This window comes from Rhopalosiphum padi, chromosome 3 (genome assembly GCF_020882245.1).
Source record: "Rhopalosiphum padi isolate XX-2018 chromosome 3, ASM2088224v1, whole genome shotgun sequence".
Lineage (NCBI taxonomy): Eukaryota > Metazoa > Arthropoda > Insecta > Hemiptera > Aphididae > Rhopalosiphum > Rhopalosiphum padi.
The window spans coordinates 56,396,805-56,421,751 of record NC_083599.1 but is presented as its reverse complement, the minus strand read 5'-3'; the positions used below and the strand labels follow the sequence as shown (position 1 = coordinate 56,421,751).

The 24,947-nt window shown below is 25.3% G+C and overlaps 1 protein-coding gene across 1 annotated transcript in view; it reads left to right on the top strand.

Annotated features, from left to right (window-relative positions):
• Positions 1-24,947, top strand: part of LOC132924178 (limbic system-associated membrane protein-like) — a 517,415-nt gene that overhangs the window by 432,481 nt on the left and 59,987 nt on the right. Inside the window, exons 3-4 of the mRNA XM_060988319.1 lie at positions 1,252-1,452; positions 14,246-14,367. Of these exons, the coding sequence (XP_060844302.1) occupies positions 1,252-1,452; positions 14,246-14,367 (323 nt within the window). The remainder of the gene's footprint in view (positions 1-1,251; positions 1,453-14,245; positions 14,368-24,947) is intronic.

The following is a 24,947-nucleotide window of genomic DNA, read 5'->3' as shown; positions in this document are numbered from 1 at the left end:
TATATACTAAGAATATGCAATACGATAAATTAAAATATATTGCCTTATGGACATTAAGACTGTTAATTATAAAAATGTCTAAATAAAAATAGTTACATTTTAATGGAATCGTAATGGATTACATAACTTTGCCGTTCTCGGGATTGGTTAGATTAATTTGCAGCAGCGAAATGAACATTTCGAGTTTTCATTCACTTAACTTAACTATATTGAATAGGGTTTAGAAATGTTAATATACACTATTATGGGTCTTTGGATAATTTGTAGTTATGCGGTGATCCAGATATAACTATTCGATGGTTGACATTTTGTATTAAAATATTACTTATTATAAACGTAGTGTACGTATAACAAACATTTGAAATTGTGTACAATATTGTATCATGTTCAAGTATTATATGATTTTTTATTAATTATACTTATTACTTACTTCAAAATTAATATCTTTGTAATATACTTGGAAACGACATACACATAACTATATTTTCTGAGACCATTCAGGTAGAGTATGTCTAAGAAACATAAATGTTTAATAATTATTGTTTTCATACGAATACATCATTTTTGCTACATCGTATTATATGTAATTTTGTTTGCTGTGAATATGTATATATTATTATTTTACACACGTCATACGTCATTGAAGCTTTCTTATGAAACGTTTTAATAATACTCTTAGACTTAAAATTAAAATTAAATAATATTAAGTGTTGTATTATATGACATAGCCTAGGACCTATATTATTTAAATTATCTAGCGAAGAAACGAATAAGATTACGATTTTTAACAGTATCTATATTCCAACTATTTTTAATTTCTTTTCAAGTCATATATGCATAATATTATGCATTATTTATTTAACTCGTTACTATTTAACATATTTTGTTTAATATAGTATATTTACATATTTATATTATGTAAAATATACCATTTATTTTGCTTGTTTTAACATGTACACAGATCTTAATACTTGATTAATATATTTTTTTAAATCGTGACACGCAATAAAAACACACTGATTAATATGATGAATTAATAAATATAAACTACGAATTCGACATCATTTAAAAAAATTATCACCGTGATAACTCAAAGAAGCCGTGTTATATTTACTATTATATACTATTATCATATGCACCTAATGAATTGGTTATTATGTTGATTACAACATAATAGTTATGTAACTTTAAGTTGTTTCTAATTAATCTAATAATCTATATCAACTTATATTCCTAATTTATTTCATTTAGACAACTTTGTGCTGGCTTGGAAAAAAGGAATAGCAATTTTGACTGCTGGTACCACCAAAGTAACCCCGGAAGAGCGTATCCGGATCGTCGAAGGATACAACTTGGAGATACGAAATGTTCAAATCAACGACGCTGGCAATTACATATGCCAGATCGGTACACTCGAACCAGTAGAATTAAAACACACGTTGCAAATACTCAGTAAGTATACATATTTTCTTACTACCTTCGTTTGCTTGTAATACAATGAATTACGGTGTACACGATTTTAAACCAATAAAACTAATTAAAAACGTATAAATAATGAACACCTTTTGTCAGTAAACGTAGAAAGTTTATCGAGTAAGATAAATTTACTGTCACAATAGTAATTTAATTATTGTACTCGAATGAATTGAATACATTTTAAAGTTTTTGTTTAAACATTATAATATTATTATCTTTCACGTTTGGAATCAATTAATAACGCAATAATGTCCATGATTAAATTTGTCTGATTGAAAAATCTAAAGATATATTTTTTTTGTGGAAAAAATTATAACGCATCATTTATTACTGAAAGAAAAGTAAATTTAATTTATTTTAACTATATTTACTTTATGAGATACGAAAAATAACAACTGAAAATTAAAACTACGCAATCGTGAATCAATATAGATTATGAAACTATCATTAATACGACATTTTTTTAAACCTTATTTTGGCAATGAGGTATGTAATATTTTTTTACTCTATTCAAACACATAAAACGAATATGAACGTATATTTAATTTTAAAATTAAATTATTGAAAGTATATTGAGCAATAATAACACGAACGAATATATATTATATCTAAATAGTTACTTAGGATATGCATAATCGTTTTATAGCTAAATTAGTTAAGCACTTAAGTTAGATTGTACCGGTATTTATAATAGTGGTTAATAGGTAAATTTTTATTGAAATGAATCTAAACAATTTTATACTCGTTCCATATCATTTATCAGATATTTACCAAGAAAAATGATTTCTACTGGTTGCACCAACGTCACCGAGACAAGAGAAGAAAAAGTTGTATATAAGAGCGTTCATATTTGTTATAGATGTATTATATAGGTACGACAATCAGTAGTATTAAACTCTTTCAGCTCTTCCTTAATTAAATGCCATTCTATTATCGAAAACATCATCAACAATAAATACAATAAGAAATACTTAATAATTGTTAATTTTTTTTATAAATGGTCGATTAGACGAAAGCATTATTTATTTGTCTTGGTTTTTACTATACAATTATTGTATTTCTTTATTGTATGTAAGTACCTAAATTTCGTTTAAAAAAAATAATAATAACCTTTATTAAGTTTTAAGTGCTTTACATAATTACATAATTTGTTAATTTAGTTTTGTCAATTCTATAAAAAATAAATATAAAACACTGTTTTCTGGTTAAAATAAGTTCTAAAATAAAAATATACACGTTTTTATTTTCATAATAATAAATAATTAATTTTTATAAAGAATTATAAAATCATTTAACTTTTGATGTTAATAACATTCATTTAGTATATTTTTTTTACTTTGGGTAATGGCTTACTTATTAAATTTAAAGGATCTGCAATGAAGAATGTTAAAATACATAATATAAAAATAAATTGTAACAATTATAGTTTTCAATAATTATAATAACTGTACATACCAATGATTATAATTATTTTTCTTAAAATAACTTGCTTAGCTATGATTTATTCTCCCAAAATTAAGCGAGAATAATTTTTCAACTTAAATAATAGTGAAATGATTCGTTTTCAAATAATTTAGAACCGATGATTGTAACAGAATTCGTATAAATATTATACGTGCCCAAAATTGATATTTATTTTTTGACAAATCACTGTTAAATTTGATAAAATAATATACCGAAAATAAAGAAAACGTCAATGGTAAATAATATCCGTACATAGTGTAGTATTGACATTTAGTTTTCGAAAATGTCACAAAAAGAACACCTAAGTAAATCATGTCACGTTTTGGGTGTTTTATAATAAATCTTAGACTACAATAGTAATAGTGTAGTCAACATCTGTTGGATGGTAGGTATCGTTTTTTTTTTTTTGGTTTCCTGGAAAAAAAATATATTACCGAAATAAATAGCATAGAATATATGAAGCAGAAAACAATACATTGGAAGTAGAAATAAAGTATAATTCAACGAATTTACAGAAACCTGATACTCGTGGTGAATTGAATGATGGCCATTGCGGCCGCAGAAACATTTTGGTTATACGTTCCATTTACATAGATTAAAGTCCATTTGTAAAACATGGTACAATGTGGCGCATGTTACCGTAATATTTTAGAACGATAAATGTATGTATAATGTAATCGTTTTCATAAACAAGTACACAACAAATTATCTGATAAAACAATAATTTTGCAATAATTAGTTTTTATTACAGTCTTGAAATTTAAATACGATACAACGATTCAAAACTAGTTCAACTCTTAATGGAAGCGACATTAAGATTGTTTTAAATATTAATTAAATATCAAACCACAGTTGAAAAGTACTGCTTTAATTCATTTGTGGAACTATGAATTAATGACTCAATGAATAAATATTTTCTAAATAGGCTACGGAGACTAAATATTGAAATAGTTTTGTTTCTCAAAGCGTACAGTTTATAATAGTTCGTGTAATTTAATCATCTAAAATTAAAAACTAAAGTGAAACAACATACCGCATATTCTTAAAATGTGTTTATAAGATGTATTTAAATATAATTGTTTTATTTCCATATTTATGATGTTTAAATTAATTTTGAATGGAAAGTTGAAATTCTAGAAAAAAAATGTCAAACAAAACAAAAACACTAAACTTTTCTATAAAATCGAACGCCGTGAATCATGATTTACTTTCAAATAATAATTATTAAATGTGTGCATAGTCATTAGGTTTTAGTATATATTGTCCTTGTTAGTCTGAAAAATATATAGGCTGTACTGAGTATGTGAATGCCCAAGGATAATATAACGAAGGTGAAAGGATATAATATGCCGAACACCTTTTACGCTCAACCGCCCTTTCACCCTTAGCGAATCTGTTCTTTTGTCCAGTTTTTCAACATCCCTTAAGAGTACGAAATCCTCTTATGCTGTACACTCTTACACCATTCGTTTGAGTTTATTTTTCTTTTGATACAATGAAAGTAGTATTGTAAGTAACTATATATAACGAGAAACGTAATCAGTGTATATTGATAATAATCTGCAAAACGATGGAAATATCGTATCCAATATATTGTTATACATTAGGATGTAGACAAGTTGTGATCATTTGGTTTGAAATGCATTTATTTCATTTCGATTGCGTAGTTAATAAATATATATGCTCATTGCTTATGTAATAACTATATCTAGTACCTTCTGTATATTTTGCATTCGTTCTATATGCGATACGGTCAAGTTTAATGTTAAATGTATAATTCAATATTTGACTGTCATTTCTGTGTTGACATCTTTCTATGAACAAAATTACTTTTTAAACTATCGAAGAGTCGGGGATTAGTAGAGGAGAAGGTGTGACAATCGAGCATACAAAGAACCATCTCCCAAGATAACTTTTTGTTGGGTGTGAACTTATTTTCAAAGTTTTGCTATCAAATCTAAAACGCTTGAATGAAATACAAAACATATAATTTACTTTATTTTGACAATTTTGTTTAGATTAAATATTGATATGTTTCGATGATATAAGATTTTAACTACATTCGTCATGTTTATGGTACAAGATTATTACCAATTTTACTGGGTTTAAATTAATCTATCTTTCTATTGTTTTTCATTGCTTCAGTTGAACTTTATAATTCAAACACAATTAAAATGTTAACTTTAAGATTTTTCACTTCTTAGTCCTCGAAATATTTTTGATAAAAATACAAAAAACTGAAGATAGAATAAAATCCTATGTAAATTCAATATCGTTAAGATAGGACAGGTATTTATACCTTTATGCGTTCGCATCAAAATTATGTCCAAAATTAATAAGAAAACAAATCATGATTACAAATCATAAAAGTAATCATTGTAATTGTGTTCATAAGTATTTGATGTTAACATTTTTATTTATTTTTTAAATATGTTTATGAACATTTTATTTCTACCAATCGTAATAATAATATAATCAGTACCCAGTGGCAACAATTTAAATAAACAAAAAATATTTGATTTTCGTGAGCCAAAACTAAATAAAAGTATGATCCACTCTATATAAATTTAAAGATTTAAAGAAATAAACTATAAACACATTCCAGGTCTCAATAAATCTATTTATATAATTTTTTTATTAAAAACAGTTAAGTAATTTTCGAGTCTACAAAGGACTAACAAACAAACATTAGTTTATATATATAAGATAGATTATAAAATAATATGTACATATTTAAATACTATGTGTATTAAAGTTACAATTTATACATTTTATTAACATATTTTATTCTTTAACAATAATTTGAAAAGCAAATATAATTAATAATAAATTGAATCAAAAGTATCAGATCTATATAAATAAAAGTAAAACGTAAAATATACGAAAACGTTGAATAAATTTAGTACAATATCTCAAAAATAAAATATTACAAATCGTCATCATAATTACATTTTCTATGGTGTTCTTAGTTTTTTTTTTCTAAAATAACTACCACGTCCGCTTTATTTTAATATTAATATTTGACAATTTATATGTTAAACTAATGTCTGTTCCAAATGAAAAAAAAAACTGTGCTCTTTCACAGGAGAAGTAAAAATTTAAATTATAGCACAATTATTCAGTTACCTGAAGATGGGAAACTCCAGATTCTTGTGATTCGACTTAAAATACTTTGAGCGGAAATTTGTCGAGCTCTTAATATATAATCTTACCTGGATTAATTTTTCATGAATATACTCTTTTTTTATTTGTATTAATATTTTAATTAAAATAGTACGTAGTATTAATTTTTAACAATACAATGAGTTAAATATTCATACAGTTCTATTTTAAAGCTACTCCAAGATATCATAAATTAAAATAAAAACTTACTTTAATTATAAATTAAAGTAATGTTTATTTAAAAAGATTTTTAAATTTGTTAGCTTTGAGTTTGCTTACTCTAAATATTTATATTTAACCAAAGAGAGTACAGTTTAACATAATATAATATTTATAAATATTCGTAATCAATATATTTTAATCCTATAACCGATGGATGATTATATTCATATTTAATACATTAAGTACTATTAATAAATTATTAGGTACTTTAATATATAGATTTTAATATACACTTTATTTTTTACAAATTTAGACGTCTTAAATATTTTGAACAACATTTTATTTTATTTTTTGTTATTTAATAGAAATGTGGCTTTTATTCTACCTATTGTTGTAGGCAACTTTTTGTAGTATGATACTGCTCATTATTATATTGTTTGGCGAGAAATAAAATAGAAATGTACTTAATAGCAAATTAAATAATAATTAACAAAATACAGATAAATTAGGTCATCATAAATAAAATACGGTTACACTCGTGTATGAAATGGATTTTTTATATATATTTCAAAGTATTTATGTGACACGCATTTAGTTTTTAGTTAATTAATTAACTGAATTAAAACATGTACACACGTAATACAATATGTTTAAATTCTTAAGAACTACATTTAAGGTTTACTTCCATACAACAAATAAAAACTACTCTGTTTTTCAATAAAAAAAAAATCGAAAGAATGTAGAATAAATATGTGATTACATATTACTATAATATATTATCGTATTACTCAGATATGTAAATAAGATAATTAAAATAAATATGATTTTAAATGGTATGGAAAATACATTACTCGTATCCTTACCAAAAATCATATATAAAAAAATTACCCTGCTGTATTGTAGGTTTTGAGCTCAACTCATTATTGAACATATATCACTATAATGGATTGGTACTGTGTTAAAATAGAATTTGATAAATCGTTGTGTATGAAAAACAATTCTGAGGTAAAACAGAATATTTTATTTATATTACTAAAAGTAATTTGTTTTTCAATAAGTAATATGTGATGTTTTGATCTTATTTTTGACAAAAACATTGCATGAATTATTTTATTTAATTATATAAATATTATATTTATATCCTTATAAGTCAATTTTAAGTATCTAAAAACAGTATGAAGAGGCCTTATAAAAATGTATAGATCAAAGTTAATCTAAATATTTCAAAATTATATTACATTATAACATACAAAATATATAACAAATCTCAATTCTTCAAGTTAATTAATATATTTAATACAATATAATATAATAACATAATAATAATATAATTAATTCAAAAATTGCAACATAATAACTAAATTCGTAAGAGGAAAAATTTTATACTCTTATAATTTTAGTTATTTTCAAATAAATATCCTATTTCATCCAGTTTGAAATTTCAAATAACTATAAAAAAATTGTGCCAAAGTTTTTTTGATAAATTTTAAAAGTTATTAACATAACTTGAATGAAACTTTGTACTAAAATTTCAAGCTTTTTGACATAGATGAAATTATAATTAATAAAGAATTTATTATTTTACGTTTTGATATGCGATTTTGTTAAAATGTTAATAGATTTATGCTACATTAATTGTTTTTTTGTCGCTATAGTAAGAATAAGTTGCGAGAAATTCGGGTTATAAACATACCCTTACAGTAGTATACAATTGTATGGATTTATTTTTGAAAACAATTTTCTAACATTAGATTAAAAAAAAATAGTTGGAAAACCATTTATTATGACTGAAACACACAGTGGAACTGAATATATGCATACCTAGTTATAATTATCAGTTACCAGTTGTGTAGTTGTCCATAAACTATATATTATATATATTAAAGTATCCGCTATTGAGAATGGGTATAACCTATATTTATTTAGAACTATACTATATGTTTACAAAAAGCTTCAACAAATAAGTTCACTGTGGTGGAAAATGAAGCAAAATGGAACTTTAAATCATTCTTTAAATTTGAAACTCGATCAAGTTTAAAAATATTTTAACAATAATACAATATCCAATAACATACGGACACATTTTTTTAGAAAATTATCAAAGTTTCGTTCTAAATTCATTGAATTGACGTTGGAAAACTTTACTTAAAGTGTATACTATCATATTTTTAGTTTGTTTTGAAATTCTTGATATATTTTTCCAATTCCTTTGCGACAGCATCGATATTCTCTGACACTTTTCGCATCAATCTCGACCAAAAATGTTTTAACAGCGTAGAAGAGGGGCCAAAAAGTGTTTTAAAAAGCCGGAATCGTATATCTAGGTATAATATTATATGTCTGTATATTTGTGTATATATTGAATGATTAAATACTTACTAATTATAAATTTATAACTAAAGTTTCATCGCTAAAACATATATTTCTTTTAATTCTCACCGTGGAAAACGTTTCGATTTCCTCACATCATCCATTACAACGGTTAACATTTGTATGTGGGTATTGAGATCAATTTAGATATATCTGTATATATAAGTGCTGCCCTAAAAGTTTCCTTTGCACTAACATCCCATGGCCAAAACTTTCATATTTTTTATTTTCATTATTTTTGTATATATATATACGAATTTATAACGGCCAGTTGTTGTTTTATAGCCTCTAACACGGTTCATTCGTGTGTGCATAATTGATTTATTCGTTTCCTATGTCTGAGGCGCGTACACAACAGTATACACGTAGTAATAGAAGCGCAACAAATATGTATGTATATACGTGCATTTATGTTTTATACATAGGTACATTTATATATAATGGTGTGTCAGTATGTGTGCGTGTACCTATTCATATTATCCCTTTTTTCTCTTCTCTCCGTCCACCTTACATCTTAGCATCTCCGCCGTCATATTATACCATATTTTTATTTCTCTCCCTTGGTCTTTATATCTCCCTCGGTTTCCGCTGTACACGACGCTACTGCAACTGACTACTACATCTATCGACAGTTATGGGTTTTTGGTATTTCTCGTTATTGTTACACCCGCGTCCACCCTTATAATTTATTTCCGGTCGAGGTCACCGGTTTTAATATCGAAAAACTTCCCCACCGATACACGTGAGTTCTCTGACGATTCTTGTCGTATGGAGGAACTCGTAAAGGTGGATTGTTCACTTGAACAACAACTACAATAACAACAACGAAAGGGCCGGGTTGAGATACTTCAACATGAGGGTCGAGAGTCGTATTTGCTAAAAATTGAATTATTATTATTATTATTATTATTATGTTACACTATTGTCCGTCACCCTCAAGTCCTTCAGATAATGGATTATTTTAATTTCCAAAATACTCGCCGTTTATAAAATTTCAATAATAACATATCAATGCTCATTTGAAACAAATACAAAACATCACGTTTTATAAATGCAATACAATCTATTTTATTATTATCTCCCAAATTGTTAATAGAATAAAATATAATGCTAGACAAATAGGTATTTTATATTTCGTGTTGTTATCGATTTTCTTTAAAATTCCACAATTTAAAAATTAATATACTTTAATCTAGGTGCAATATTTGTTTGAATGTAGAATACTGAGTAATAATTTAATTATAATAAAACATTTATCAAACACATGCGTGTACCTAATACAATTACAGTGAATTTAATGTTGAAAAAAACATACATTTTGTTCAATTAGTCACTTGAAACTAAATATTGGTTGTTTGGAACACTATAAAGTGTATAAACGCATAATTTCTTCATAAATGTTTATATCATGAGTCGGGTGCGAAATAAAAGTTTCAATAGTCTTTATTAATAAACGAGTTGTGGAAGCTGTAACTGTTATAATATGCATATCATTATTATTTTTGTTGTTGTTGTTGTTGTTGTCAGTCCTAATCATCTCAACGAAAAATATAAAATATTTTCACAATATTAAATTAACGAATTTTCTCAAAAATAATAGCATAGCAATAACGAAACCAACTAGAAAATAAGTACGTTTGCCCAATATCTCGGTTTTCATTGTTCCCCGAGGACTCATACGTCGCATCTTCGTCATACATTATGTCTATAGTGGTCACTCTTATAATGATTTGGACGAATACCAATGCCATCCCTTGTTTGGCTTGTTTGACGCATTTTAAATCGATTCACCTAAGACACATTGTCTCTACTGGAGTGACAATGACCACTGCGTATTTACACGATTTAAACCTCAAAATTATTTTCTCTTGAAAATATTACTGAACTAAAAATATCTATTAGTCAGAAAACACTATTCAATAATGCAAATACCAAAAGGTGTTTTATAAACTAAAAATATAATCTTATCACGATAAAATTCTTGTACAAAGATTACATTAAAGTCACCTTCTACTCGTTTACCGACATAAAGAAATCTCTTTTCTTAACGAAACAACCATCACCTCTTTCATTCCGGTTATATTACAATAGTCAAAATATCAGTTGTCAGTTGATAATGTTGGTCGTAACAGTATAATGTATAATATTTTAAATTACTAATAATACTTAGAATCTAAGAACTTAATTAAAACTTTCATGGTACATTCAAATATTTTTTTTATTATAAACATTAAAATTGATTAAGAAATGTATAATCGGTAATCTCTTATTCGTTTTCATAATATGCATACGTATAACCGTTGACAATACATATAACATCTATTTTATTGTAATATATATAAATTCTAAATATTTTTATTTTTATTTTAAGATCTCATCAAGTAAGATTTCATTAAGTAACATAAAAATTAGAATTCACATTATGATTGGGTCTAAGTTGTTATTAATTTAATCAGCCAAAATGTAATATCTGCGTGAGCATAAAATCGTTTAATTCGATTTCGAGTGAGCTACTAACTCAATACTCAATAATACCACGTTGATGTTGTTGTATTATTTATTTTTTTATATTTTTACTATAGTAAAACTATGGTTATACATTGACTCGCATTTTGAGAACACCAACACCTGCGATCACCGTTCAAATCAATGGTCGATTTATAAAAAAAAACTTAATATTATTATTCATAGTAGTACTCACATTTTAGAAGAATTTGGAGCTTATTAAATGACTTATGTGGATTAAGACATTATGATGCCTATGGTAACGAACTACAAACTCTTGTATGACACTGGACGTACAACAAATAGTATAAATTCACAATTTGTATAAAATCTCTTGCTAATACATTTAAGTAACAATACTACTACTGATCATAGAGTGGAATTTATTAATAGATTAACTTTACATATAAAGTAATAAGTAAAGTTTCTACTATGCCACACAAAGTGTGTTCTACGTAAATATTATATATAAATGTACAACTTAAAATTTAAGTAATTAAGAATTGATATTTTAATGTAAGATTACACTGTGCCGTGTTTATAACTACATATATTAACGTAAAGCACGTATCCCGGTTTTTCAATTAAATAATCGACCTGTATTATAGACATTGCACAAATTCCACTCAGAATCAATTTTTAAATGTGACCAAATTAAAATCTTGTGGCCGGATCATAATACCTATTATCTATATTATATTTCTTTTTCCGTACTTTTGTTATATTTATATTTTATATTCTGAACAGAATGAATAGTGTATTTATACACAATACACCCAATTGAAATTTAAATGATTTTAAACTTCCAACTAGCTGTATATTGTAAAAAATTAAGCTCTGAGTATCGCAAAACGTTTAATCGTGTGCTCTTAAATTACAAAAATATTGTTTTGTTCAGAGTTTATAAATTTAAAAATATACGTTTAACTTTTTAAATTAAAATATAATTTTACAATAAATTTACTTTTTCCGTGTTAAATAAATGCGATGATTTTAAATTGTATATGTTGTACAACAACAATAATAACATAGGTATTATAACATCTTCTATACTCGAGGAAGAAACTACGTATACCCATTAAGTTAATACCTTGTTATTTTACTCAAATCGATAAGATTATATGTTAGAAGCGCAGCAACTACTAAATTATTATGATTAAATTTAAAAGTTAGCTATAGAAATGTATAAAAAATAACAGAACAAAAAGAAGCTATATTTTCATATAAACAATTTTTCTCCAGACTGTATACTAGAAATGTACGTAAAATGATTAGGTATATTATCGTAAACACGGTAATATCTTTGAAAATACAAGAAATTAAATATGCTATTAAAAATAAATATTATATTATTGAATCATAGACTATTAAAATATAGAATTATCTTTTCAATATTGTCTAACTATTAGAAATTCATGATTCATATCCGTATAATTTTAAAATTACTAGCACTGGAAAACTACAAAATATATAAATATAATTATTTTGTGCTTTTAATAAAAAATTAAATGCATTTTTGTGGGTTGGTTTCAGACACAAAGATATATTGCATTAAAATATTTACAATCATAGTGAATTTTCGTAAATGTAGCTTCTTTACAAGAAGTGCAGACATGAGCTGTACAAAAAATATGTGCAATAAACTATTCAAAGCTCACTATACAAACTAAGGATGTTTTCATTACGCCTTTGTAGTGGAAATATACATCTTCATTTACTTGTTATTAACACAATGGTTCAAAATGCAAGACATTGAAGATTGAACTAGGTACTAAACATTAGAACGTCATTAAAATCATTACCTTTCCGGGAAAATAAATATGATTGAATTTATTTTGTACAATGTGCGTATACAACATAAATCGTTTTAAGATTATCCATTAAGATTGCTCTTGCTTGACATTAATATCAAGGAAGAAATAATTATCAAAGAATAAATCTTATTTAATATTGTGACATTTAAATACTTATTTAAATATTTAATAACGACTCTAAAAAATATATAATTTAATACACTTTTCATGCCATAATGCATGATACGAACAATATTAAACTAATACAAAATGAAAAAAAAATATTTGTACGCAATAAAAGTTTTTATATAAATAAATAATATTTCAGTTTAATCTAACGTAAAGCAAATCTAATTTACCTAAATTCAATCACTCATTGTTTTAATGAAAATAAAATATTTTTTTATAGGAAGACGATTTCTTTCAAAATCTATATTTCACCATCATTATTTTTCCCTTTAAATATTATGTATTAAAAAAATAAATATTTTTTTTGCTTTTTATAGATGATATAACACAGAAAATCTAATAACGATAAAATACATTTTATCTTTTATATAATATTTAAAATGTGACTGCTTAATATTATTATAAATTCAGCCTATAAAAATAAATATAGTTGAGCAATAATTAAAAATCCAATATAATATTAAAGATACTATTTATTTTTAATTAATACAATTTAAAACTATTCAATGTTTCAATGTATTACGACAACTTAGTCTATATTATACCCTCTTTCAATAATGTTGTTAAGATAGAAAGAAATTGTCAAAATGTCAATGAAGTGTATAAGACGTGTATAAAAATATGTAATTTAAATCAAAAAAGGTCATGTAGCGTGGATATGAATTGCTAATCGTAAATATTATGATAAAATCTCAAAAACAAATTATTAAGTTATAAAATGTATTAAGTAATACTTACTTACATATTTTATATAACAAACAATGATGGATAGTATTTTTTATTTTATATTATTTACTAATCTTAATAGTTTTATCTTATCAAGATGTTCGTCAATTAGAGATTGGAATATATTTTAAAACCATATTGCAATACATAATTTAATTTCATAAAATATAAAATTCACAATAATTGATGTTATTAGAAATATTGAAACATATTATTGTATATTATACTTAAAATCAAATGTATTTGACGTCGTATAATGTGTTTTAAGCAATCTGAAAAAATAATTGAATAAAAATAAAAAATAATCTCTAGTACAAATCATTTTTTCTAAAGCTACTTTTTAGTACCTACTTCGTACATCTAATCAGTAAATATATTTAATTTAATTTTTTTTTTAGTTCCACCAAGGATCACTGGTATAACATCAAATGGAAAAGTGAGCGCAAAAAAAGGGTCAGATGTGACTCTTCAATGCAATTCAACAGGAAACCCACCACCAACCATAACATGGTCACGTAAAGTAAGTTTTTTCATATATTGTTATAAAAAGCAATCTATTATTAATACATTGTATTATTATTGTAAGTTATGATTGATTTATCAAAGAATTACAATTGTTCAATCATTGCATTTATAATTTCATTTTCTGTATGAATAACTACTGAAATTGTATATAATTATTAAAAATTTAATGAAAATTTAGTTACTGAACTGAATTAAAATATGTAGTAGGTAGATTGTAAATTTTTCAATTTTAATTTTAAACGATGTTAAAATTAATAACCATAAAATTGAAAAATAACATTTTACACAAAAATACTTGCATATTAACGGGAAATGATGAATTTTCAAATTCGAGTAAATATTAAATTACAATAAGTTTTCCACGGTAGAGTGGAAAACATAATAGTCTTCAAGTGTATCATACATAATATTATAGATATGTGATATCATAGAAAATATTATATTTTGAAAAGTAACATATTTACATTTAAATTTTCAACTACCATTTAATTTTTTACGGATAATATATTATTTAAATTAAATCGAATAATAAATATACAACATATATTTTAATATTCACTGCTTCAATATATCTGTACACATGTTAAATATTTTCTGTACGTGTTTAAAAAAGATTCTGTATTTACAGAGTAATTTTTTAGAGTAGATATATATTTAATGGAAAACTCTATGCCTGCAGAAAGATGGTTTAATGTAATTAACAAATATTTATGGATTTAAAAATCATTTTATTTTTAAATAAAAATCGTGCTTTAATTAATATCATCTTCGAAGTAAAAGTTAACAATAAGCAGTCGTTGAAATAAAATATGAGGATAAAAATGTCAATATTATTATTTCATCGTCGTAAAAAAAAAAAAAGAATAGTCGTATTAAATATATTCTTGTATACATTTTTATTGACATTGATAATGCATTTTAAAGAATTTATCATATTATCGAACAAAGAAAATAAATTCTTAGATAATGTCAATTCTTCAAAATAGACAATAGTTTACAAGAAAAAATGAGCATAACTGAAATGACCCGCAACGAAAATAATAAATTATTACAATAAGTCATATAACTATACGCGATAATAACAATAAGGAAGAGAGAAAGAAATCTATGCTGAGATAAAACAAATCCAGCTAGATATAGAATTATTACAAGATACATTAATAATTGGGTCAGGATGGTGTTAATGAGGTGTCCCGAGATAAATGGAATTTATAGTAATAATGCCGTAGGTAGTAATAACAATGAAAATGCAACTACGGCCCAAAGGCAAAATGGCTGTTATGTTTGATGACAATAGGAAATATTGAAGTATTAACTGAACACAATTTCAACTCAACTCAATTCCATTTAACGGCACTATCAAAATTAGAATTTTGACGATACTCCTAACAGTCATCATATACGCCATTAAAATACGAATAACGTTTAATAGTCATAAGTTTTAATACCACCTTTTAACATGTTCATATTATATTGGTATATATTAAAATTCTTGGTAGAAATCAACGACTCGATAATACGAGTATTCAACTGAATATTTTAGTTTTGAATGTACACAAAATACAATAGTTTCAGATATCTAGATGATAACAACTTAAATTATTGACAATAAAGCCTATAAATTCTAAAAAAAAATATTCATTATATTATTATGAATATTATCCAATCGATTTTTTTAATAAAACAAATATATTTTTCAACGTTTATATAATAATTAATATTTATCATTTATGAATTTATAATTAATTCCAGACATTCACGTGTATGAATGTTAATTAAAAATCTAAATCAAAAGAAACTTATAAAACCACTATTTAGTATGTTAAAAAAAAATTTTACTATTTACAACATTTTCAACACTAACTTTAGTAAAAATTACTATTAACACTAATATATTTCACTGAGATTGTTAATTTAGCCAATTAAATAGAATACTCTGAACTAAAATACATATTATAATGTATAAAAATGCACATTTTTTTAAGAATCTAATTGAATTAATAATTGGTCGTCATAGTCTATTTAAATTATAGAAGCCAATCGAAAATTGATGACATCCCGATTACTAACTCACTGGTCAGTAAAATTTAAATCAAAACAATTTATGTTGCTATATGCCTATTGTTTGTTCTCGTACATATTCTTTATAGGTACTACATTATATTCCTGTATCCGCTTTCTACAAAAACTTTAATGTTATATTTTCTTATAACTATTTGAATACTGAATAAAAAAAAAGTATTTTAACTTTTAAAATATTTACATAAATTAACACTGTAAATTGGTACTTCCAATTTTTAAGAAATGCGAGAACAAACATTTGTTTTTTTTTAGTTTGACTAAACCAAAAATGCTATGAAATAAACATATTTTATAATAATTCAAGACATTATATTACTAATTACAGGCCACATTTTTAATTTTTATAGTTAATGCCTTTAAAAGTTTTTTTTCTTTTTTTTATATATTTAAGTTCAGATTTTGACTATATAAAATAATTAAACAAAAAACATTTTTTTAAGTTATTTTGTTATAATTCAAAAAATATGTATATTATCTTATAATTCAGAAAGTAAAAATAATCTTAGGGACTAATTTTAGTTATCATAAAATATTCATATCAGAATTTTTTAGACGTGATGTGGTTTTCAGAATATTATTTTGGCTCTTTTTTTATCAATTTACTGACATTTAAAATTTTAAAAATTTGAATTTTTATCATAAAGTACCTAATCAATAAAATATTTTAATAATTAATGTTTTTTACAATATTATAAGTTTTACTTATTGAAATCACTATAATAATAAACATAATTAGACTATTCTTAAAAATAGAGACATAGATTCTGATATAGATTCTGATCTAGTGTCCATCTTCTTGACTCGGAATCATAATATTTTCACGCACAAAGATTCATCTTTGAGTTAAAATTTAACACATCAATAATTAAAGTGACCTTCTACTCAATATAACAATAGATACACTCTAAAACTACAACACAGCAGAAGCGGGTTTTCGATATTTCTGTTATAAATTAAATCATCTACAATGATAGTTGATAGTACACTTAATAGATAGTAATTTAGTTCCGTACTATTCTTAAATCAAAAATAAATGCATTACATTGTTCAAAAACTAAATATTTTATGTTTCCGGTAGAAGTTTCTACTAATGCCAATTTTCAACCGTCCGGGTGAAAACATTAAATTGAATAGTTTAAAACAATGTTTAGTTGTAGCGTACAATATATTAACGCGTCCCTAAAGAATGAAGATATATGCTGATTTGATGTAGTTGTAACGTCAGAATAACGTCGAGTTAATGAAACGCAAAAACCCGCATCATGATATAATTTTTAGTTTTTTTTTTTTTTTTTAATCACAAGCTGTCAGGTCTTTTAAAAATATTTTAGCATATCATATAAAATATAGTTTAGCCGAGTAAAATTCAAATAGGTTGAAAAAAGAAATTTTACATTTAATAGCATTATTACTATACATATATATAACACGGGGTGATAATTTAAAACAAAACATTCGTTATTTCAGAAAACACGAATATTTAAAAAAAATTATATACTAAATAATTTTAAGTCCTTAAAAACAACATTTTTGGAAAAAAATTATATTTTATCTTTATGATTATTGAAGTTTTTACTTTTTTTGAATAATAACTTACCATTTTTAATTTGATATTCTAAAGCAGAATATTATTTCGATAATAATTTCATCTATAGAAATCAAATTTCGGTTAATTGGTATATTTAGTTATAAGTGTATAAAGTTTAAATGAGTGGGATAATGGATCAACATTTTTGGTGGTACTCTTATACTCCTGCTCCATTCCCCTCATCAATTATAATACTTAAAATTCGTAAGCTACTTTTTCACCCAAAATTCGATTTTTATAATTTTATTAAAGAACTCTAAAAAATATTTTGCTATGGATTAAAAAAAACATAGTTAAAAATATATTTTATCATTTAAAAAAATTAAAACATTTTATAAAAAATGATGATAAAAATTGCGTTGTATTTAACATCTTACAATTATGTAACAAAAATAGGTTTAAAAAAGGTGGTCAAGTGGATATCGTTCTGCTTTATAGTAGAGATGGAGATGAGTAGCTAAGTCACTATAATGGATGTGTTAAATTTGAACTCAATAACATGTATCGTTGTATACGAAAAACGATTCTGAACGGAGATGATTTGTCAGTCTAGGATAATTAGTAGGATATACAATATTATTATCTATATTTAGATTGTAATATATCGTTATTTTACTAGACTTCGTAAAAAAATAAAATTCATACGCTCATAAAATTATTTCTATATTGACGCTGGAATTTTTTTTTATAGTTACTTGAAAGAAACCTTGTATTGGGTTTTTTAACCTTAGGTATAAATGACAAAAATTTTACGAATTTTCAACTTCAAAATTCCTTGCCAATTTTCGCGACTCTGATATATTTTGTAAACAATTGAACTTTAAATGCTTATAAACAAAAATTATGATTAACGATTTTTGATTTTTTTTTTTTTAATACGATAAGTACAAATTATAATAAACTTTGTATTAAATTTTAAAGACTTTTTGGATAACCAATTTTTTTATAGTCATTCCAAAACTGAAAACTTAGAAAAATCGAAAATTTCAATTGTTTATAAATAGCTTAAAAAAGGTCAAAATATTTTGAAAATGTAATCGTAAATATACAACGCTAATATAAACATTTGGTGAAAATTTCAAGTAATTACAATGATTCGTTTTAGAGTTACAGTAAAATCAAAAAATCAATTTTGTCAAAAACTGATTGTGCGTAAAAATTCCCGTTTTTTTAGTTACTTTTTTAGGGTTTTTTCTGACTCTTTTGAAAACAACTGGAAATTTTTCACTTTTGACCCCCAAAAGTACCAACTAGATGAATTTTCCTTTTCAAAGAAGGGTTGAAGTCAAAAATCAAAGCATTATATTTTATACTCCAAAACGTGATGACAGACACAAAAAAAAAAAATGAAAAAAAAACATACATCATTGTAAAATCAATACATTCCTTACTTCTTTCAGAATCTAAAATTAGAAGATTTTGAAATAATTAGTATTTTGCGTCAAATTAATCACTATGGTAAATAATTGTTCTATTATGTTTTTGTCATATTTTAAATTGTGGCAATTATAAGCCACTAAAGGTATAGACTATGAATATTATTTTGTACCTATAGGTAAAGCCAATACAAAAACAGTTATCGTTAAACAGATTATACCCTCTCCTCTCATAGTTTAATTAACTTCGATTGACTGTTTGAAATATGGGAAAACCTTTGTTACATAATTCAAATGTGAAATAAATTAAATGTATAATCCATGATTCGTATTTATTAATACTATAAATAAACGAAATTCTAACATCAAACGCATTTAGAAAATTTGAATATTATTGTAGATTTCCCCTCTATTTTGTTTTAATTCCAGTAGACAGTAGTAAAAACTCGAGAGAAACCATGATTACACTTTCTAGCTTTTTTTTTTATCATTATTTACCGATAGAAACAAAACCAAAAAAAATTGAAAATTTCTATTGTCTATAAATAGCTCAAAATGAGTTAAAATATTTTGAAAATTATCCCATACATAAAAAATTAAGTTAAAAAATAATTGATCAAATATTTACGGTTATTAGACTTTGACCAAAAACAAAATAACAAAATGAATTATGTCGAAAACAGGTTCTATATAAAAATTGGATTTCACTTAAATTTATTAATTGACCGTTTCGTTTTTTATTCAGAAGTGCATATTTGATGATTTTTTTAGTGCATAAATGTCCTTTATGTTATTCCTTTATGTCTCATAATGTTCTTTTTTAAATTAATTCCCATGATACGTGGACGAAATTGAAAAATATAAATAAAAATTCCCGTAGAGGTCCACCTAATGTGGAAAAAGTGAACCGGTAAAAATATTTACTGTACCTGACCTGAAGCTCTGCGCATGGCCATAACCATAATCATTGGTACAGTGTAACGCGGTTTAGAGTCTCGCGGCCCTCTCTGTTACATATATCCGTTCCAAGACATCCACACGCGTAATATATATGTATAAAAAAAAAAAAATGCGTTAAAGAAACGCTCATAAAATTCATCCGTGGCAAAGTGCCTCCAGTGAATACGGTGAACGCGGAGATACGGGTATAATATAATAAATATATATATTATTACCTATCCGTTTTGCCCGCTACGTATACCCGCGCGATGTACGACCGCGGAGAGATGCCTCGTCTCTTCCACCCTCGCGTGTCCCGTGACCTCCACACGCTGACGTTCTATTAAATAACGGCTCGCCTGGATATATTACCGTTTGACTTATATTGCCCCTGTAGATCGTGCGCGTACTATATGCATTTGGTCGTGTACCTTTTTAACAATATTCCTCGACTGCCCACCCATGGCTACTATACAGACGCCGCCGTCACGAAGATTTCTTTTTCATTTATGTATATTTATTTATTTGCCATACACATCCGCCGACCGCCACTTCCACTGACTCGTATCTGCTGACCGCCGTCCTGTTACCATCACGTCGACCCACGACCGCCGCCACTCTGCGTTATTCGCGTATTTTTGATGGTATATATATATATATGCATATAATCGATTTGGCCATAGAAACATTTCGAAGATTAAATTATTATTCACGATTCTTCGCTACGAGTGCGGGACACCGGCCATACCCGTGACTGAGGGATGAGAAGAAAAAATAGTACATGATAACATAGCGGATTGGCTGTTCCATACTACGACTGATTGAGATAATCAGGAAAATCTTATTCCCCTAGGGTACCTTCTATAATAATAACATATTCATCAGCTACAAACCGGGAACGAATCGTTTTGGTGCATCAAAATGGCTAGATTTTAGAAATATACTCGACGTATTTCATTTGGTCAAAAATTATTCAATAACGTTAATAATAAGATCGACTTTACGATCGATGCACTGCCGTTTCTAAGATTGCAAAACTCATATTGTTATTAAAATAAAAGAAATAATTAACCCATCCACCAAAACAATTCCTTTTTAAAATAAATTCAATAAGCTGCAGACCCTCTAATTTATTTTTTATAAAACATTCTACTACAGATTATATACAAAATTAATCAGCCAGTATTTTAAGATCTGCAGGTTAGGTAATTCTGTAAAAATTATTGATTTTTTTTTAGTAAAACTTTAATTGTTTATAACAAAAACTATCAATACAAAACTTCATAGTGGAAATACAAAAACGCATAATTAAATACATAATAGATAAATAATCTTCATTTTGTTTTCTTAATATATAGTAAGAATAAAATGCATACATCTTATAGACTAAATCACAATAGTCACTAGTATCTATGCTTTTAAACGATTTAAAAATTATGTAGGGTAATTCATTAAGCATGATCACCCCTGTTTTTCATTTAATAATTAACTTATTCTAATTCTGATTTTTTGGAATTTTCAAAATATACTTAAAGACCATATTTTTAAACCACTGAGATATCGTATCGTACTATTAAGATTTTTGGACCCTGATAAGTGATAATACAAATTTTTGTGTTTTAAATTAGATCTCCTATTTACTGTAATTATTTAGCAGATAATTATTTTGAAAATTAAACGAGTATACATTTTTAATTGAAATTCGAATAAATAATTTCTCAGTTATTAAAAGATATAGTATACCAAAAATAACATACTCCTTAAAAATGACTTTATTAAAATATAAAATAGATGTAATAGTGGATCTATAATTTATTATAATTGGACAATTTATTCAAATTATAAAATGTTGATAGATAAGTATATTAATAACTACAAATTTCAACTCATTATATTTTTTATTATCTTCCATACCTATTTTAATTGACCAGCTATTATCTATTTGTCCTATTAAAAAAAACACAAAAAACTACTCGTTTAAATTTTGATTTTGATAAGTAAACGTTTTCCAAAAAAAAAAAGCTGTTATATAAATAATTACAATAGAAAAGGAAGGTTGTCATTTGTTAATTAGTTGTTTGTACGTCCATATGACACTACTTGAGAAGAAAAAAATCTCCAAAATTAAAAAATATGGTCTGAGTATATTTAATAATTACAAAAATCGGATTTTGAATAACTGTGTTATTGTAGAAAAAGGGGGTCAATATGCTTTCTGAATCATCTAATAAAAAATAAAGATAAGAAACAATAAAATCAAACATCGAATAAATGTATATAGAATATAGATACTTGATAATATTGAACTATAATCGAATATATTTTGCTACGTACATATCAATAGAGTAACATCTAAAAATAACAGTTATATTTTGCGGAGATATAGCAAAATCAATGAAAGTCTAAGAATAAAATTTTGACTGTGAGAATCATAGTAGCAATATAATCGTGTGTTTTGGATAAAACGACATAGGTAATATATATATGTTATGCATGTATCGTAAAAATAATGTTCCCATAGCATAATCCACAGTCATAGTATTACTATATGGCTCTAATATGACTGTGTTTTAAAAAATACAGTTTGTGACGCTCTTTTATCTTAAATGGCAAAAGTGTGTTTATCACAGAGTTGTTAAAATATAATTTGGTCAATTTCGAATTTTCATTCGTCTATTACAATATAGGTCACAGCGCACAGTAACCATAATTTAAAATGTGTTTATGAAGCTTTTGTGTTAAATTAAAATCTTTACTATTTTTATTATTATTATTCTTATTATTCTCCTAAACCATTTGAAGTAGTCAAAGTCCACGAGCTTAAGTATTTTTTCATGTATGATAAACGTGTCAAAAGCACCTTTTAGTAGAACTGGCAGAGACGATTTTTTAAAATTATTTTCCCTCACGCAAATTGACCTATACGTATATATTATTATTGTGTGTATACTATGTATACCATTATTGCCGTTAGTATTACAACAAAGAGACAAAGTGAAGTTACACGTACTGTATGCAACACGACATTGAAAGATATGTTTTTGTATAAAACGGAAAGGTGTATTTTAGCCTCTTTTATCTATACTTTTCAGATGATATTATCTTGCACCATTCAAACTGTTGAATGGGATCCCGAGGGTATATTATACAAACAATTCGAAAACTTTAGTCCAAATTCTCCAAGTGTTTTCGTGGAATGTGTTAATAATTATTAATATTTTACTTTGCCAAAAATAACCGAATCAGAAAATAATAATTATTAATAAATATTATAAATATTGGCAGCATTAACAAGTATTTATTATTCGAAAATAAATCGTTATGAGTTTATATGTTGTTGTACAATTTTTGCATTACAGTCCGTGATGTTATTTTTTAAAATAGGTACTTAAAAAATTACGCCAATTAAATTATGTAAGTAAATGTGTTGCGTGTATACGTGTTATTATGACTGAATCGGACAAAAATAAAGTTACTCTATGATTAACTGATGGTTAAATTTAAAAATATTACATCGTTATAATTAATTAAAAATTAATTACATAATAATATCTTTAAAAAATATATAGGTATACGTACATAATACACAGTATTTATTGAATTTGTTTTTAATCGTTGTTTTATTTTATCATAATATATATATATATATATCTAATTATTTAACTGACATTATATATGTTATCGATATAATATTTGTACATCTATAGACATTTTAGACGATGTGCCTAATATATATTTGCAATACAATAATATGGTGTGTGGTATTTTATCGCTCAATTATCATTACACTTAACACCTTATTGTATAGTTAATAGTTATACAGCCATGTGAGATATTTTTTTTCCAAAACTAAAATAAATTCATCTAATGTCTATAATATCGATTTGATTTTCATGTATAATATTATATAATAACAGTCCAGATTACCTATAGACTTGCGTTAACATTGAACGAGCTATTATTGTATTGATGCTTTTCTGGTTCATTTTTTGCAAATGTTTTTGTTCATTATTATCTGTTCAATGCTATCCCTGGCATAGCTCGACTGCGAATTCATTGACGAATTTTATTTTTAATCGACGGAGTCGGACCTGAAATGCTACCAACTTGCAACCGCTTCTTTGGGTGGTAAATATTACTAATAAAAACTTTCAAAACTGTTAACTTTCTTCTATATTTCACATTGTGCCTGTGTATAAGTATAAGTATCGAAGTGTTTTCTTCTTTTTTTCCAACGACGAATAATGATTATTATTACTATTACTATTCTTATTCTTACAAACGAACACGCTTTACTATGCAAATTAAGCGAGAGCAGCATTTTGGCATATTTATGTTTCACAAATTACTATACAGTGGCTTGCATCTAACTACCCTTTAAGTGAAGAATTCCATAACTCTAAATATTGATGAAGGGAACTAACTATATTCTTTATTTTAAACACACGGAAATAACATAAACAAAAACAGAATTCTATTGCTCATTAAGAGATGTTATTTTTAATCGCAAATGGCGTGATTTTTATATATATATATAATGTAATTCATCGCATTGCGCGTTTATTATGATATCTGAAATCTTAATGTTAG